Raw genomic sequence first — 18,989 nt, 5'->3', positions numbered from 1 at the left:
ACATTGATTTCGTATGTTCCGTTTTAAATTCGTTCAATCTGTATATATTTAATATTATATATATTGTATATATAATATATATATATATATATATATATATATATATATATATATGTATATATATATATAATGTAATATATATTAATATTATTATTTATGTGATATGTTTTGTATTATTTATTAAATGTTCATAATTATTTTAGGCTTTTGTATTTCAAAATAATAGTTACAATAAATCACTGTGTGACCGAGAACTGTCAATTTTGAAATACGTAAGTGTCATCTCCAATTGGCAAATTTCTTACGTGTTTGGTTTATACGCTGGTATATGTGAGTTCGAATCCCAATATAAATTTCCTTTTTTATTTTTGAAATATTTAAAAACCCCACGTTAGTCTTATTAAATATATGTAATATACGCAAAAATGCTAAATTTTAAAATAAAATGAAAATTTACAACATTATCCGAGTTGTTGGTCTTTTATTTTTATCTTCCACAAATATTTTTTGAAGTTATTCTTCTATACGTACGTTCGACGTTGGAAATTTGTGTGTATTCGTATATATTGAGTGAATCGGCAAAATCATTACATATGTAAGATATAGGTAAGAGAGAGACAGAAGATATATTTTCTCTCCCTTTCTCTCTAAAGAAAAAAATGTTCCTTTTGTAAACATATTTAATATTTATTAATATTATTATTTTTTTAATAATATTATTATCATGGTAAATTAAACATATGCGTAAGTTATGTATATTGTAATTTTTAAATACTTATAAATATTGCATTTTAATTTGTATTGTATTATAATATTAAATTATGTGGCAGTGTATTGTGTTATATTTGTATAATAATAACAAAATTAACAATGAATTTTACTGCAGAGTATGTGTAAAAAATTTTTTTGCATTCAATTCCTTTTATACATAATGAAAATAAAAATATATATTTTCATTAAAATATTGATTCTATCCTTCATTTACTTACTATACTCCTATTACAGGTCAAATGTTTATATACAGCAAACGTTGCACCATATACCTGTATACCTAATTCTTTTTCTCTTTCTGCTCTCTCTCTTACCTATAGCATTACATATGTAATGATTGTGCAGATTGACTCCCATATAAATTTGTAACGACGAACGCGTGTATAGAAGTATAACTTCTACCGGCAGTCCCACTGGACTACCACACCCGTTTTTTTACCTGTTAGCTCTTTGGTATTTTGGCTTAGTTTTTCTTTGTGGGCCAGAACGGTTGGGCAGTTTCCGAGCCTTTTTTTCCGTTTTTTTAGAGACTTTAATATGCCATTATTTGCTTGATCTACATCTTCTATTTCGTCTTGCAAGTCTTGTATTTGTCTGGTTTTTCTTTTCATTTCATTTCTTTTTTCTTATTTTTAGGATCATCTTTGTTCTTTCCAATTTATATTTCTTTCTTTCCAATACATTTAACAGTATCTTAGCTCGGATTAATCTGTGGTCGCTTCCTATTGAAAATTTGTTGAGTACTTCGATGCCTTTGATTATTTCTTTCCTGTTTGTTATAATCTAATCTATTTCATTTTTGACACTGCCATCTGGGCTGATCCATGTCCATTTACGCTGAGGCTTTTTATCGGAAATAGAGTTCATGATGAATAAATTTTTCTGGTTTAAGAAATTCAGTAATCTTTGCCCTCCTTTATTTCTTTCGCCATATATATACCAATAGCCATACTTACCCATTGCTACTTCTGCATTATCTTGTTTAAACCCTATTTGAAGTGTCTTCTTCAGCTCTAAAATGAAATACGTGTCCTGATTTAAGAGTAATTTGGGTTTCTCCTCTTCGTCTTATTTCACTGGGGGCCGATAATGTCCCATGTTATGTTTTTCAGCTCTTCCTTTATTTCCATCATCTTCTGGTCTGATATAAGAGTTCTAACATTGTATGAAGTAATATGCATTTGTCGCTCTTTGTAGTAGCCTGATTTTTTCCGAAGGTTCTTAGCAGCCTCTGCTCCAAACCTGTTCCAACTACTACCTTGGTTGGGGGTGTTGGACCCGCCGGAGGCTGAGGGCCGTTCACTAGTTTCGTCTTTCATGGAAAATAATATATAATATAAATAATAATATATAATAAATAATATTATAAAATAATAATAATCATATATATATATATATATATATATATATATACATATATATATATATATATATATATATATATATATATATATATACGTACATATATATATATATATATATATATATATATATATATATATATATATATGATATATTAGGATTATGATCTCTAAAAATAATTGAAAACAAATTAGACCAAGGCATAGACCATGAGCTACTTATAGAAATGAGCGAAGATATGGTGTGTAAAATAAAATTGCCAAGACGTACATTATATGGAGAGCTGGATCAAAAATGACAACATCGTCAATATTAGAACACAATATATATGGATTTTTATTTTAGAAAAAGTTTTAAATATAAACTTAATGACTTAAAAATAAATTATAAAACTTTAATTATAATTTTTTAATTTCTAGATTACCAAACTCAGTCACAAATCACTTGGACAAACTGCAGTGGGACAGGTGGTTAATTTATTGTCGAATGACGTTCACCGTTTTGATTTAGTGCTGCTACCATTGCACGCATTTTGGGCAATACCTTTTCAGTTTGTCATTTTATCTTATTTTATATGGCAACAAGTTCAAATAGCTTCTTTAGCTGGTTTATTTTCTATGGTGATTGTAAGCTTGCCAGTACAAGGTAAGTGTTGTCAACAATGTTTTAAATACGCGCAACGGAAAAAAGTAGTCAAATTTTATGATTATTCGATTTGCTCATTTGCTGATTTGCTGATTGACTGTCGGACGGTAAGCACGTGCGTGTGAAATGAGTTCGGTAGTGAAGAGAATAAACCAGTATAGAAGCGGTAAGCCGTTCAGTTAATTAAATATAATTTATTAGTATTTATACTCATTGTTATTATAAAATAAAGAAACAATAACAACAGACGTTCAGGCCAGGTTTGTCTTCGAAGAGTAGATCTGGACATCTGGACAGATCTGCTATAGCAATGTTTGTTTTTGTTTTTATCGCTTGTGCCATAAATAAAAATAAAATAGGCCAGGCCTTAAACAAAAATTATTAGACTATTTAAATTTATTTATTTATATTAGTTATTCAATGCGATGTTCGCAGAGAATACACAACGTTCACAAAATGAGCAGTCGCTTTATAATGCATGGTGTCAGTCAGAAGAAAATGTTAAGAGACTTAATATGGATAATCAACGGTTGAGTCAAATAATCGCCGATATGGAAAAGAGATTAGCGCAGCTGGAAAAAGCCGAACAACATACAGGGATAACCGCAAGTGCTGATGAATTACAAAAGAAATTAAAAACAGATAAACTTGAATACTGCACCGATGAAGAAGATTTAGCGTATGAAACGGGCTGGATAAAAACTGAAAACAGGAAAACTAACAAAAAACGTAAAATAAATACCTCATTATCTCCTCCCTCTCCACAAAAATCAAGTGCAGAAACACAAATTAAAAAACCAATAAAAAAACCAAAACCACCACCTTCGGTTGTAGTAGAAGGTTTTCAAAGTGCTGTTGACCTAAGCAAGCTTTTGACTGAGGCTGGTAGGTATTACCTTCACTATAAAAATCATAAACAGTGAAGTTATAAAAATTAATACAGCCAATAGCGATCATTATAGAGCTTTAATAGACAAATTAAATACGAGTAACCTTTCGTACCACACTTATGAAAATAAGCAAGAGGGACCGATTAGAGTTGTTGTTAAGAAATTACATCACACATGGCCACCAGAGGAAATAGTAAAAGACCTACAAAAACGACAATATAAAGCTATTAGAGCTGACAAGAAATTCAAATGGAAAACTAAAAAACCACTAGATATGTTCATCCTAACATTTATACAGGATGAAGATATAAATAGAATTTACGGCATAACAGACATACTTAGTACGAGAGTTGAAATCGAGCTACTAAGGAGTTCCAGATTAGTCCCACAATGTAAAAGATGCCAGGCTTACGGACACACGTGGAAATACTGTAAAAAGGAGCCACGATGTGTAAAATGTATTGGTAAACACATTACTAAAGATTGCCAAAAACCACCAGAAGATAAACCAAAATGTGTTCATTGTGGAGAAAACCATCCTGCAAACTACCGCGGATGTTATGTAGCTAAAAAATTTCAAACAATAAGAAACGAGAGAAGAAACAAAGACAATGTTATGAAAGCGCCCCATAGAGTTATTGAAAGCAAAAAACTAAAAACGGCAGAGGTCACTGAAAATAGAAGTTACAGCGATGTAACAAAAAATGCAAGGAGACATACATCATCGCAAGAAGAAAAAGAAACTGATATTACATTAAAAATGATATTGGAAAAGCTCACCAAGATTGATGACAAAATAACTAAAATCGATATCAGAGTTACCCGACTAGAGCATAGCGCTAAAGGAGCTATTCCAAAAATCAGAAATGGCTAAAGACCTCCGAATAATGGCGTGGAACGCAAATGGACTGTTACAACATCAGATCGAGTTGCAAGCAGTACTAGATATTGAGAAAATTGATCTGTGTCTCGTTTCTGAAACACACTTCACTAAACAGTCATATATAAAATTTAGGGGGTATAGAGTATATTCTACTGTACACCCAGATAATGCAGCCAAAGGAGGAAGCGCTATTATAATTAAAGGTAACATCTTGCATCATGAGGAATTAAAATATGCAACTGAGCACATACAAGCTACAACAGTCTGTATGAAGATGAAAACACATACCTTAAATATAAGTTTAATATATTGTCCTCCTAGACACTACATTAAAAGAGAGCAATATAAAGAGTTTATGAACACTTTAGGAAAAAGATACATCATCGGTGGCGACTTTAATGCAAAAAATACCCACTGGGGCTCTAAGTTAACTATAACTAAAGGAAAAGAACTATTGTCAGCTGTTAAGGAACAAAAGGGTGAAGTAATCTCTACTGGTAGACCAATATACTGGCCTACCGATAGGAACAAAATTCCAGACCTGATAGATTTCTTTATTTACAAAAATATCTCAGCTAACTATCTGGATATCAATGACGGCTGGGACATGAACTCTGATCACTCACCGATAATTTTAACTATGAGTGATACAGTGATTAAAAAAGAGTTTAATCCAATATTGACTAATAAAAAAACTGACTGGGAGAGCTTCAAAATAAACCTAGAACACAAAATGAATCTTGCTGTGCCATTGAGAAACAAGAGGCAACTTGATGACGAATTATGAGTCTTTATAAAAAATATCCAACAGGCAGCTTGGGAAAATACTCCCACAATAACTTCTAGAACAAAAGGGAACAACTATCCAAAAGAAATCCGAGAACTCATAGTAGAAAAAATGAAGTTAAGGAAAAAATGGCAGCAATATAGAGCTCCACGAGACAAAACTAGTCTAAATAATGCTACACAAAAACCAAAAAGGGAGATACATATTATAAAAAATTCAACAATTAATTATTTTTTAAGTAATTTAACAGCTGACCAGAACACAGATTATTCTTTATGGAAGGCAACAAAAAGAATGAAGAGACCAATTATTCATTCTCCTCCTATCAAATTGGAAAACGGCAACTGGGCTAGAAGTAACGAACAGAAAGCAGAACGATTTGCAGATCATTTAGAAAGCACGTTCAAACTCAACCACAATGATGGTAAAGAACTGACATGGGAAGAACCATTCCAAACTGAAGAAATAATAATGTTAACATCACTTAGAGAAGTATCAACAGAGATAAAAGAGAATATAAATCCTAAGAAAGCTCCAGGATATGATCTCATAACAGGCGAATTATTAAAAAATCTACCAAGAAAAGCCATAGTTAAGCTGACACACCTAATAAATGCTGCTATTAGATTGAGATATGTTCCCAGACTCTGGAAAGTAGCCGAAGTAATTATGATCGCCAAACCAGGTAAATCTCCTAATGAAGTGACATCCTATCGACCAATATCACTCCTTCCGGTGATGTCAAAACTATTTGAAAAACTTCTATTGAAAAGATTAAAACCAATAATAGAAAGAAAAAATCTTATACCAAATCATCAATTTGGTTTCAGAAATCAACATTCCACTATAGATCAAGTTCACAGAATAACGAATATAATAGAAAAAACATTAGAAGAAAATAAAGTCTGCTCTACAATCTTCTTGGATGTAGCACAGGCGTTTGATGAAGTCTGGCATGACGGTTTAAACTATAAACTAAGAACGTTCATGCCTAAACAGTATTCAGAAATCTTAAAATCATACATTGCGAATAGATATTTCAGAGTAAAACAAGAAGAAGTTTACACCAACTTAAGGGAGATCAAAGCTGGCGTGCCATAAGGGAGTGTCTTAGGTCCGGTCCTGTACCTATTGTATACGTGTGACATTCCAGAGCTAGAACAAAATACTATTGCCACCTTCGCGGATGATACAGTCATACTGGCGATAGGAGACACTAGTGAAGAAGCGACTGATAAGCTGCAACTATCAGTAAATAAAATACATAACTGGACCAGAAAATGGCGAATAAAATTAAATGAGACTAAATCTGCACACGTTAACTTTACAAATAAAAAAATAGAAAATTTACCAGTTAGAATAAATGATACCCGAATTTCTTATGCAACATCAGCAAAATACTTGGGCATCACCCTAGACGTGAAGCTGCGCTGGAAAGTCCATGTCAAAAAGAAAAGAGGGGAGCTTGATATTAGATATAAGAAATTATCAATTCATAATAAATTATCCATCTACAAGCAAGTACTGAGGCCAGTATGGGTATATGGGTGCCAACTCTGGGGCTGCACCAAAGGTAGTAATATACATATTATCCAGAGATTTCAAAACAAAGTACTGAGAAACATTGTTGATGCTCCTTGGTATATCCGTAATAGCAACCTCCACCAGGACCTGGGTATGGAAACTGATCGAAATAATCAAGAGAACAGCATGTGAATGTCGAGGCAATCCAGCTTCTTGACAACACTGAACTAAAGAGAAGACTCATAATGTAGCAGTCACAACTGCTAACATATAATTAATTAATATAATTTATTATTAAAATCCTAAAACCCCTCAGAATCCCGTTTATGAAACGTTTATGGACAATAGACGATATGATGCGCAAACTAAAGTGATCAAGAGGCGCTCGTCTAAAGTCAGTTTTGGCCAACAACTCACACAGCGAGGTGTATTTCTCCAAGCCTTAACCGGCATTTTTTTGTCTTAAAATCGGGTAGAAAATCTGGGATTGGATTTAATATTGTCCCCGAACATCAAGGGAGAAATTTTAACAACATAATATGATAAAGAATCTTGATTGAAAAACCCGGCTTCCAAATCTGCCGAAATGATTATTTAAAACCCAGATTTCACCCGATTAGGATAACGATTAATATTAGGATTAGTTTAACCAAACACCTACTTCAACCCATTGGTAACCAGGAACCGATTGTCTCCAGAACCACAGCGTTCGCCTTCATTCGCTTTTTTCGGAGCCCCAAGGACCGGCAGAGTCTTAATGGGACTTAACCAGGACAGCTGTAGTGTTGTGACAGACATTAACATCAAGTTTCATAGGGTTAAGAATTTTTCTTGTAACTTACAACTTTGTATATGCATATACCAAGGTTAGTACTTATTACAGTTTTTGTATCATCTATACGAAGTTAGGTAAATGGTTATTAATTAATTAAATTAGATTCATTGTTAGGGAAGGGGTTCATGATTTTTGTATAGCGGTTTTTAAAAGGGAAGGGAAGAAATTTATGTATCAGGCCTTTTAAAATTATATATATATATATATATATATATATATATATATATATATATATATATATATCTTTCCGAGTCTGTTGGATATACTCATCACACTTGATCACTTTAGATATCTCCCAGCATCTATGTGTAAGCATAACACTTACACATAGATCTGGTGTTTACTGCTTCGACACATATTAGTCATATATTTGTTAGGTAAGGAAGTTTCTTTTGTATAACCGTCACGGTTTTTTAGTATTTATATCCCCTACCTTACCTATCTAGGATTTAACTTTAATAACTAACCTTAGTGTTAAGATTTCGCTTCTCCCATGGACTTAGATTATATATTTACTAATACATTTTTTCGTTTGGCCCAGTAGTGGGGATATTTCATTTTGTCGTGGCTTTTTGGTCCTCGTATACCGTAGCCCCACTACTGTAATTATATTTTCTATATATATATATATATATATATATATATATATATATATATATATATGTTACGAGCAATGTCCGAGGACCAAAAACCATCTTGATGTTATTAAAACAAATCGCACTGCCATTAACCTCAATCAAGTAAGTATAAACAACAAACTATTATTAAATTGTATTTTACCATGTTTTAAATAATTGTAGCTTTCATCTGATGATGCCAATGAAAATTGGCGAAATATAATGAACTGTTGAACAGAGTACACTTGGCTTTCAATCAGCTGTATACCCAATTAACCTCAACCCCTTTATATATATATATATATATATATATATATATATATATATATATATATATAATATATATATATATATATATATATATATATATATATATATTGTTATGATTGTTTATTCTGACTTTAATCTTAGTTTATTGAGCCAATAAAAAAAGAATTGTAACTTATTTGTTATCAAAAGTAAAATAATCCTTATATTACCTGTGTTCGATGGATTCAAAAGATTTTCTAGTTGTCTTTTATCGGGATAGAGAAGAAAGATAAGAATAAAAATGTATTGTATTACAAAAATTTACGTTTCTTTATTTTATATGAACGAATAAAACAATTACCAAATTCTGTCGTTATCTTATCAATCAGCATACAAGAAAATAAATCAAATTTTTATAATAATAAGATTCTAAATCTACATACATTTATATTACGTGAAAACCAATTTTACTTAAATTTTTCTTTACTTGAAACAAGAAACAACAAAACTTTAAACTTTTGATTAGCCTACCAAAACCTTAGTTCTTAAATTTGAATGCTACTTATTTATGACACAAGGACCTCCTTTTATCAACTTGATGCCGTAAGAATACTTTCACATATACTTTACAAAATGCCCACGGTAGATACAAGGACCTCTTTTAATCTACTTGTTATCTCCTTCTGCAAAACTATTCACTTCTTTTTACAATGCCCGTATCCAAACTCACGAACCACACTCTATCTTGAGACAAACGACTGTTTCTTTCGATGACCAAATTATAACTAAATTCTCCGGTCTCATGATCGGCTCACAAATTCCCATTTAAAAACGACCGTCCAATTAAAAGCTCCAATTGTGTTTACCATGATTTTGGAAAAGCCTAATTTCGGTTTCAGAGAAAAACTAAATAGCTTACTTTAAAATTGGTTTTGTCAATACAATTTATACATATTTCAAAAGATTCGAATATGGTCATTTAATACTCGACTATACAAACAATGAAAAGATTAACTTACAGGTAAAATGTCTTCTAATTCTAAACAAAGGTTTTTTGATAATTTTATTTGAAACGAAAAAAGGTCGTTTGCCAAACAAATTTCTATTCTTATCTACACTAAATCTTATCTTAAATTACTATATTCAATTCGTTTATATTGATATCTTGAAATTTTATTTCAATGGATTTTTTTTTATTTATTTTTCTTTTGTTGGGAAAGAAGAAACATAACAAATCCCCGCCTTTGCATATGATAAAAATTACTAAATTATGCAGGGATTTTTCTCTATGCAAAAACAATACCAGTATTTTATTCATAATATTTGTAAACATCGTTGATATTATAAATTCCCCTAATCTTGTCTGATTCTATGTGCTTCAACTAATAACTATTTATCCCATTCTCATTTTTTACTATGTACTGACCCTCAAAAACAGGCATTAACTTTCCGCACACGTTGCTAGGTATGTTGGACACGCGCAATGCTCTCACCATAACCTTCTCACCTTTTTTGAAAGTAACTGGTCTTCTTTTCCTATTTTGGTCTTGCCTCTGGATATATTTTTCGTTTGCTCTCCACAATCTCCTCTGCACATTTTCCATTATCTGTGTATATTCCTTTTGTTCTCTATCTTCCCATGGTCTTAGTGGCATTATACCCTTCATTATATATTCTGGGGTCTCTTTCGTTACGGTGCTCGGGATGGTATTTAGATACGTTTCTACTTCGGCGACATTCCTATCCCATCGTCGATGTTGACCCTCTGTTGTAATTTGTAGAAACTTCGTCACTTCCTGTATAAAACGTTCCGAAGGATTACTCTGTGGATGTCTGATGCTAACAAAATTTGTCTCTATTCCCCGTTCTCGAAGTTGTCCCTTGAAACGATCATTTCTAAAATATGTTGCATTGTCTAGAAGAATCCTTCTTGGTGTTCCTACGGTGGCTATAAAATTGTCGATTTTTCTCATTATTTCTTCCCCTTTCGTGGTACGGCAACTGTATAATTTTACATATTTGGAAAACACATCTACCATGACTAAAACATGTTTATTCCTCTTCGTCGTCATAATTAGATCGCTTAACATATCTATTGCTACAACAACTAATTTGTTCCGGGATATAATATTTTTTGTAACCTTTTCATTTTTGAAATTTCTAATTTTATATTTTTGACAGATCTGGCACTTTTGTGTAATTTCTTTTGCGATGCGGTAATCTTGTCGGCAAATATAATTTTCTCGAAAAAACAGCCAGACTTTTCTGCTACCGATATGTCCATTGTCTTCGTGTAAATTTTTTACAATCTTCTCTGCCAATGTTTGTGTCACCAAATATAGTTCCCTTCCGTCTATTCTCTTGAAATATATGTCGTTTTCTATTTCCGCTCTTCTTTTTTCTCTTTCCTCCAATTCTCCTTGGTCTCTTCTTATTTTATTTAATGAGAATACACCTTCTTCTTGTGTCATGATATTTAGTCCCACATGTAACGTAATTGCTTCCTTTTTTCCTGTGTCTTCATCCCGTGTTAGCGCGTCGGCTATGATATTGTCTTTTCCTTTGATATACCGGAATTCAAAATCGTACTCCTGTAGTAATAGAATGCCTCTATGTATCCGATTATTCACCAACCGGTTCTTCATGATGTGAACCAAAGCGGCATGATCCGTCTCGATTGTGAATTTAGCTCCCAATAAGTAACATCTTAATTTGTTTACACAAAATAGTACACTGGCAAATTCCAATTCTGTCACACTATATTTTCTTTCGTGAGTTTTGGTCACCCGAGATATAAAACATATTGGCACTTGGTCGTTTTGTATCTGTGACAAAACTCCTGCAAACTTTTGTATTGACGCATCAGTTCGGAGTATGAATGGTAGATTATAATTGGGGTGGTATATTTTTGTTCCTTTTGCAAATTCTTGTTTTAAAAAGCCTTCTCCTGTTCTTCTTCCCAATTCCATTTTATCCCTTTCTTCAGCAATTTTATTAGAGGAATTTCCTTTTGGCTTAAATCGGGAATTAGTTTTTTAAAATAATTGATCGTGCCAAGCAAACCTCTCAATGTTCTCAAATTACTTCCTTTTGGAAAAATTGACATTTTTGGATGTTTAATTTTAATCCCGCTCTGTCCAATTCTTCCAGAATTATCTTTATATGTTTCATATGGCTCTGTATATCTCGTGAAAAAATCAACAAATCATCGATGTAATGGACTATGAAATCTTCGTATCGATTTAAAATAGAATGTAGAACCCGTACCAATGCTGCACAAGCGCTTTGTAAACCAAAAGGCACTACCTTGAACCTGTATACAATACCATCAATTGAGAACGCGGTATAGTTTCTACATTTTTCAGCTAAAGGTATCAACCAAAAACTATGCTTTAAATCAATTTTAGAGAATATGTGTGATCCTGTAATTCTTCCAAATATGGCCTCGATGTTTAGAGGTGATTCATATTGTGATACCGTGTGCTGGTTGATATTTCTGGCATCTAAACATAGTCTTAATTCTCCACTGCTTTTTTTACTATTACAATTGGATTAATATACGGTGAATCACATCGTTCAATTATTTGATCTTCAAACATTTTATTAATTTCTTCTTTCACCTGTTGTCGATATTTATATGGGATCGGGTAAGTCTTCGATCGAAAGTTTCCCAAGTTTTTTACCTCAAAAGAATGTTCGTACTTTTTTGCCACTCTGTTTTCCTCATTGATTAAAGTTTCGTGTTCTTTTAACATCAGACGCACCTCATTTTCTTTTTCTTCTCCACATATCAATTTTCTTTCTTTTTCCTCAGATTCTTGACACATATTTATCGCCCATTTTTCCACCTCTTTTTCATCAATCTCTTCCTTAAATACCACTGTTTCAATCATATCCTTTTCATTTTCCTTTGTTGACACTATTTCTTCTTCTTCTTCTTCGGGGCTCATCCCTTCTTTTGAGGACTCTCCGGTATTGACTTCCTTTATCCTTTTCTTAAGTTTTCTTCCTTTTCTTCTTTGTCCTTGCTTCGTTGCCAAATTCATTTCCACTGTTTGTTCTTTTTCCGAATTATCAATTTTCTTTTTCCCATATTCATTTGCCTGTTCTCCTTCTTTTTCTTCTGTTAGTTTCATCGTATTATTTTTGAAATCTATGACTACATGTTTTTCTGCCAGTTCGTCCACTCCTACAATCATGTCATGCGACATGTTTGGCATTATTACACATTGTAGTGCATACATTTTCTCATCCAATCGTACCCTCACTCGTATTCCTTCATTTATCGTTGCCAATGTCCGTTTATTTGCACCCACCAAATTTACCCTTGGTATTTTGTAAATTAAATTTGTCAAACTCACTTCTTCTATTAATTTTCTGTTTACCAATGTTATTTCTGAACCAGTGTCTATCAAAATTTTAATTGGTCTATTTTTTATGAAACCATCTACAAATTTTAAATTAACTCCTCTTCTTTCCTCATAATTTCCTGCTAATTTAATGAATTCCTTCGGATGACAAAAAATTCCTGCCTGGTTTTTTGGTTTTAGTGGGTGCTTTCGTGAAAAACCGTATGTTGTTCTTCCGTAGTTCTTCTTTCATCGCTGTGTCTTTCATTCTCATTTTCCTCTATTTGTGTATTATTTACCTCTCTTCTGTTTTCTTTTGGTCTGTCATATCCGTTCCGGTTTCCACGATATTCCTGTTCATTTCGTCTATTGTAATTTCTGTTTTCGGGATATGCGCGTGTGTTATTTCTGTTGTGATTTTCTCGATATCTGTCCTCATTCCATAGCCGATTTCTGAAATCATCATTTCCTCTTCTGTTTTCCCTATTTTCGTTTTCCCTCCTGGGAATAAATTTTCGTCTAGTGTAATCCCTTCTAAAATTTTGTCCTCTCTCTCTGTATTCCTGAGTTTCTCGGTGTCTGTCATTTTCTTGTGACCTTCTTGCTCTTTTTTCCTGTATCCGTGATGCCCTTATTTGTAGGAATTGGCATAAACTATCGATGTCTTTGTAGTTTTGTAGATTGATTTGATCTTCAATTGTGTCATCAAAATGTCTTGCAATCAACTCTACTAATTGCTCGGATGAATAATTGTATTGCAGATGTTTTGCGTTATTCTACATTTGCAATGCGTATGTTTCTTCTGATATACCCATCCTCTCATGGTATTTCCCATTTTGCAATTCCTTGTTTATCTGTAATTGCTCTGTCTTTCCCCAGAAAAAACTCAGAAATTTATTTTCAAATTCTTGCCAATTTTCAAATTCCTCCACTTTGCTGTCGAACCATAGACACGCCTCATCTTTGAGATGATTTCTGATCATTTCCTTAGCTGTCTCAAAGTTTCCCATGTATTGTATCTTCTTCTTTAGATTATTCATGAACGGTACGGGGTGAAGTTTTCTTACATCCCCGCCAAACTGTAATTTTACCTCGCTTGTTCCCTGGATACACATTTCCCTTCTCTCCCCGGAATTTTGTTCCTTTTTGATTTCCTCCATTTTTCTTTCTATTTCTCGCATGTCTTTTTATAGCGCCATTTTAAATTTTTCTTCTACCTGATCTAATTCCTTTTTCTGACAATTTCGTATCTCCTTTATTGTATTTTGGATATCTTTAATCTCTGTCTCTTGTTTTGCATTCTTTAAGGTTATTTCTTCTATCTGTTGTATCAGTTCTTTTTTTATCCCCTCAAAACATCCTTTAATTTCCTGTTCATAGTTTTCCAGACGCTGCTCTATATTCCTGTTATTTAGTTCTATTGCTTGCCTTGTTTCCCGTTGGTTTTCTTCCATTGTTTGTTTTGTTTCATCCATTATGTGTTTTGTTTCCAGTTGATTTCTATCAATTTTCTTTGATGTTTCAATTTGGTTTTTCTCTATTGTTTGTGTCTGTATTTGCATCATTGCTAATAATTTTTCCAGCATCCCTGTTTCTTTTCTTTCCTCCATTATTGTAGCATTTCCTTCATTATCCGATCCTTCATCAATAATTGTTTCCTCTTCTATCTTATCCTCTTTCCTTTCTTACGTTTTGCTTTGACTCCTTGTGGTCGACATGTTCGTTAGAATATTTATCCCCGCCAAATATGAAGTTTTGAAATTTGTGCAATAATATCCCCGCCAAATATGAAATTCGAGTAATGTTGCAAAGACGAAAACTTTTCCTCTTATCCCAAATGCAATAAATTCAAATAAATGCAATAAAATTTTAAAACTTTTGTCAGTTGTAAAAATCAATCAAATATCATAAATTATATCATGTAAAAATTTGTACCTAGAGAAATTTGAAATGTAATGTCATAAAAGCAAATATTATAAACTTTAACCATCGGCAAATAAATTTTCAATCAATCTGCTTTCTTTCTCTATTCGTTTAAATTTTAACTAGAAATACTTTCTACGCCTTACACGTTGGGGGCCATTAGTTATGATTGTTTATTCTGACTTTAATCTTAGTTTATTGAGCCAATAAAAAAGAATTTCAACGTATTTGTTATCAAAAGTAAAATAATCCTTATATTACCTGTGTTCGATGGATTCAAAAGATTTTCTAGTTGTCTTTTATCGGGATAGAGAAGAAAGATAAGAATAAAAATACATTATATTACAAAAATTTACGTTTCTTTATTTTATATGAACGAATAAAACAATTACCAAATTCTGTCGTTATCTTATCAATCAGCATACAAGAAAATAAATCAAATTTTTATAATAATAAGATTCTAAATCTACATACATTTATATTACGTGAAAACCAATTTTACTTAAATTTTTCTTTACTTAAAACAAGAAACAACAAAACTTTAAACTTTTGATTAGCCTACCAAAACCTTAGTTCTTAAATTTGAATGCTAATGACCATGATGTCAAACCGATCCTTCACAGATATAAAATTTAATTGTACAAACACTTACAGCTTTTCTTGTTGAGTTGTATGTTGGAACATACCCAACATACAACTGGAAAAGTCCAGTCTCCTCAACGATGTGATCTCTCCTCTTTGGCACCTCGGCTCCTTCCTAACGTCTCTGCAAACCTCCTGCAGACTACACAAAAACACCTGGTTCACTTCTTCAAACTCAGCTACTTATTTATGACACAAGGACCTCCTTTTATCAACTTGATGCCGTAAGAATACTTTCACATATACTTTACAAAATGCCCACGGTAGATACAAGGACCTCTTTTAATCTACTTGTTATCTCCTTCTGCAAAACTATTCACTTCTTTTTACAATGCCCGTATCCAAACTCACGAACCACACTCTATCTTAAGACAAACGACTGTTTCTTTCGATGACCAAATTATAACTAAATTCTCCGGTGTCATGATCGGCTCACAAATTCCCATTTAAAAACGACCGTCCAATCAAAAGCTCCAATTGTGTTTACCATGATTTTGGAAAAGCCTAATTTCGGTTTCAGAGAAAAACTAAATAGCTTACTTTAAAATTGGTTTTGTCAATACAATTTATATATATTTCAAAAGATTCGAATATGGTCATTTAATACTCGACTATACAAACAATGAAAAGATTAACTTACAGGTAAAATGTCTTCTAATTCTAAACAAAGGTTTTTTGATAATTTTGTTTGAAACGGAAAAAGGTCGTTTGCCAAACAAATTTCTATTCTTATCTACACTAAATCTTATCTTAAATTACTATATACAATTCGTTTATATTGATATCTTGAAATTTTATTTCGATGGATTTTTTTTTATTTTTTTTTCTTTGGTTGGGAAAGAAGAAACATAACAATATATATATATATATATATATATATATATATATATATATATATATATATATATATATTGTTATGATGTATTATTTGTGAATGATGAGCAATGAGTGTTTTTTAATAATATATATAGGGTTTTTATCAAAGAATTAGTTTGTAAGCACTTTTTTAAATTATCTTTATTATATCTATTATAAAACACACATATATATATATCTAACATAACCAATGCAAAATTTAAAATAAACTATCTTTAAATTGAAATTCTTAGGAAACTAATTAAATTATATAGACAATGTAAAATTTAAACAAACTATCTTTAAAATTGAAATAATTATGACACTAACTAAATTATATTAACAAAATTTTGTACCTTTCTTTCACTGAATGCCTAAATGAAAATGTTCTCCAAAATAAAGATTTTAATCACCACTCAATGTCTTCGTTCTCAGCCTCGGTTATCCTTGTTTTTGTGAAATTACTTTTTCCAATTATCAGCTTCCACCAATTTAAAATATATTTCTGCTTAACTGTATTTATATTTATTTTTTTTTTTAATACACCAATCTCCAATCACCAAATATTATATAATTTTAATTTTCAATTGATACTTTCTTCCATTATCCAATTACCATTTTTACATAACATAATTTTTAATCTTCAATAATATTATCTTTATACTGTTTATTAATCTTCATGAAACTTATTATATTGAACATCTGTACCTTCTGACTATTTTGAACTTACTGAACAATTGACTTCACTAACTAAATGTTTCTATCTTCTAACTAACTTTCTTACTAACTGACTGGCCTTATAGTAACTGTAACTGATAACTCATGACTGATGCCAAATCACCGGGTATTTATATCTTTTTCCATGTTCCAGAATCATCTGGCCAGAAATCATGTTCGATTTGTTCCATCTCCTACATGTCTGAATTTTCTGGAACAGTCCATTTCGCAAACAAAGCCATCTTTGGTTATCTAGAGAATTCCTTACTTTTCTATCGAGAATTTTATCGACATTTAGGCTTTTCAGATCAGAATATAAACTTAAATCAGTAACTAAAACACTCTAATTTAATAAACTACACATATTATTATAACTCCACTTTATATTCGTAATTATTATTTCAAATGTCATTTTAATGTATAGTCGGTTGCATGCACATGGCTCACTTAAATATTTTTAAAATATTATAATTATTAAAATAAAAATTTTTACACTTATTACATGCTAATTTCTTAAAAATGCCCTCACATAAATAATTTTTATAAAATTCTCTAGTATATAACTTATTAAAATAACCAAATACTTTTTATATCTAATATTATCTAGTATATGACTTGTAAATTAATCTTTTAAACACTATTTTTCTTTCCACCTATATTCTATTCATTTCAATATATATATATATATATATATATATATATATATATATATATATATATATATATATATATATATATATATATATATATATAGGTGAGTTGTTGTTAGTTGTCGATATTATAAATATATTTGTTACAAGTAATTTTGCTTTTATTTCAGTTCCTGCTTACAGTTATAATATAGCAGAACAAGGTCAAAAGTGTCTTTTTCGGTTTTTTTTTAAATCATTACAGGTTATTATATCAATAGTACTTTATTCCTTGTTGTTCATAACTTCATTTATTTTTTCTTTAATTTACTTCAGAAATTAGCTGGTGCCCATTTCAGTATTTTCCTAGGCATTTCCGTATATTCTCTTATCTTACCCTTTTTATAGTTCCAGATTTTCAGTTGCGTTATTATATTGTATTCTTTTGGTTAAAAGATCTCTTTTTCCCTTATCTCAAAGCCAAATTCTAGTGTAGTGAGGCTAGCCCGAATTCTTGCTTGAGGTTTTGTGTCTCTGTGTTCTTTTGAGCTAAGCCATTCTTTTTACAATAACTTCTTTGCTAGGTCTTCTCTAATTTATCATCTCCTTCTCCATATACCCCCCCCCCCTAAATTTTATTTAGGTTTCAATTGGCGCCCAACGTGGCGTGGCAAGCATAACACTTACACATAGATCTGGTGTTTACTGCTTCGACACATATTAGTCGTATATTTGTTAGGTAAGGAAGTTTCTTTTGTATAACCGTCACGGTTTTTTTAGTATTTATATCCCCTACCTTACCTATCTAGGATTTAACTTTAGTAACTAACCTTAGTGTTAGGATTTCGCTTCTCCCATCGACTTAGATTATATATTTACTAATACATTTTTCCTTTGGCCCAGTAGTGGGGATATTTCATTTTGTCGTGGCTTTTTGGTCCTCGGACATTGCTCGTAACATATATATATATATATATATATATATATATATATATATATATATATATATATATATATATATATATATATATGTTCGGATAAGTTTCCGCGGTCAGATAAATGAAAATTACTGAGTTCTCGGGAAGATTCTCAACGCGGTTCTTCCCGAGAACTCAGTAATTTTCATATATATATATATATATATATATATATATATATATATATATATATATATATATATATATATATATATATATATTTATAGTTGTATATATAGGTGAGTTTTGTTAGTTGTCGATATTATAAATATATTTGTTACAAGTAATTTTGCTTTTATTTCAGTTCCTGCTTACAGTTATAATATAGCAGAAC

General features: G+C 31.3%; 1 protein-coding gene across 8 annotated transcripts in view; it reads left to right on the top strand.

Annotated features, from left to right (window-relative positions):
* Positions 1–18,989, top strand: part of LOC140445522 (ATP-binding cassette sub-family C member 4-like) — a 152,226-nt gene that overhangs the window by 49,361 nt on the left and 83,876 nt on the right. For 7 of the 8 annotated variants that reach the window (XM_072537608.1, XM_072537613.1, XM_072537606.1 and 4 more), the window contains one exon: positions 2,553–2,778. The exons of the other annotated variant lie outside the window; for it this stretch is intronic. In XM_072537608.1, the coding sequence (XP_072393709.1) occupies positions 2,553–2,778 (226 nt within the window). The remainder of the gene's footprint in view (positions 1–2,552; positions 2,779–18,989) is intronic. 8 annotated transcript variants of the gene reach the window in all.

Source organism: Diabrotica undecimpunctata, chromosome 7 (genome assembly GCF_040954645.1).
Source record: "Diabrotica undecimpunctata isolate CICGRU chromosome 7, icDiaUnde3, whole genome shotgun sequence".
NCBI lineage: Eukaryota > Metazoa > Arthropoda > Insecta > Coleoptera > Chrysomelidae > Diabrotica > Diabrotica undecimpunctata.
Note: the sequence above shows the minus strand (reverse complement) of the source record. Positions and strands in the feature narration are given on the sequence as shown.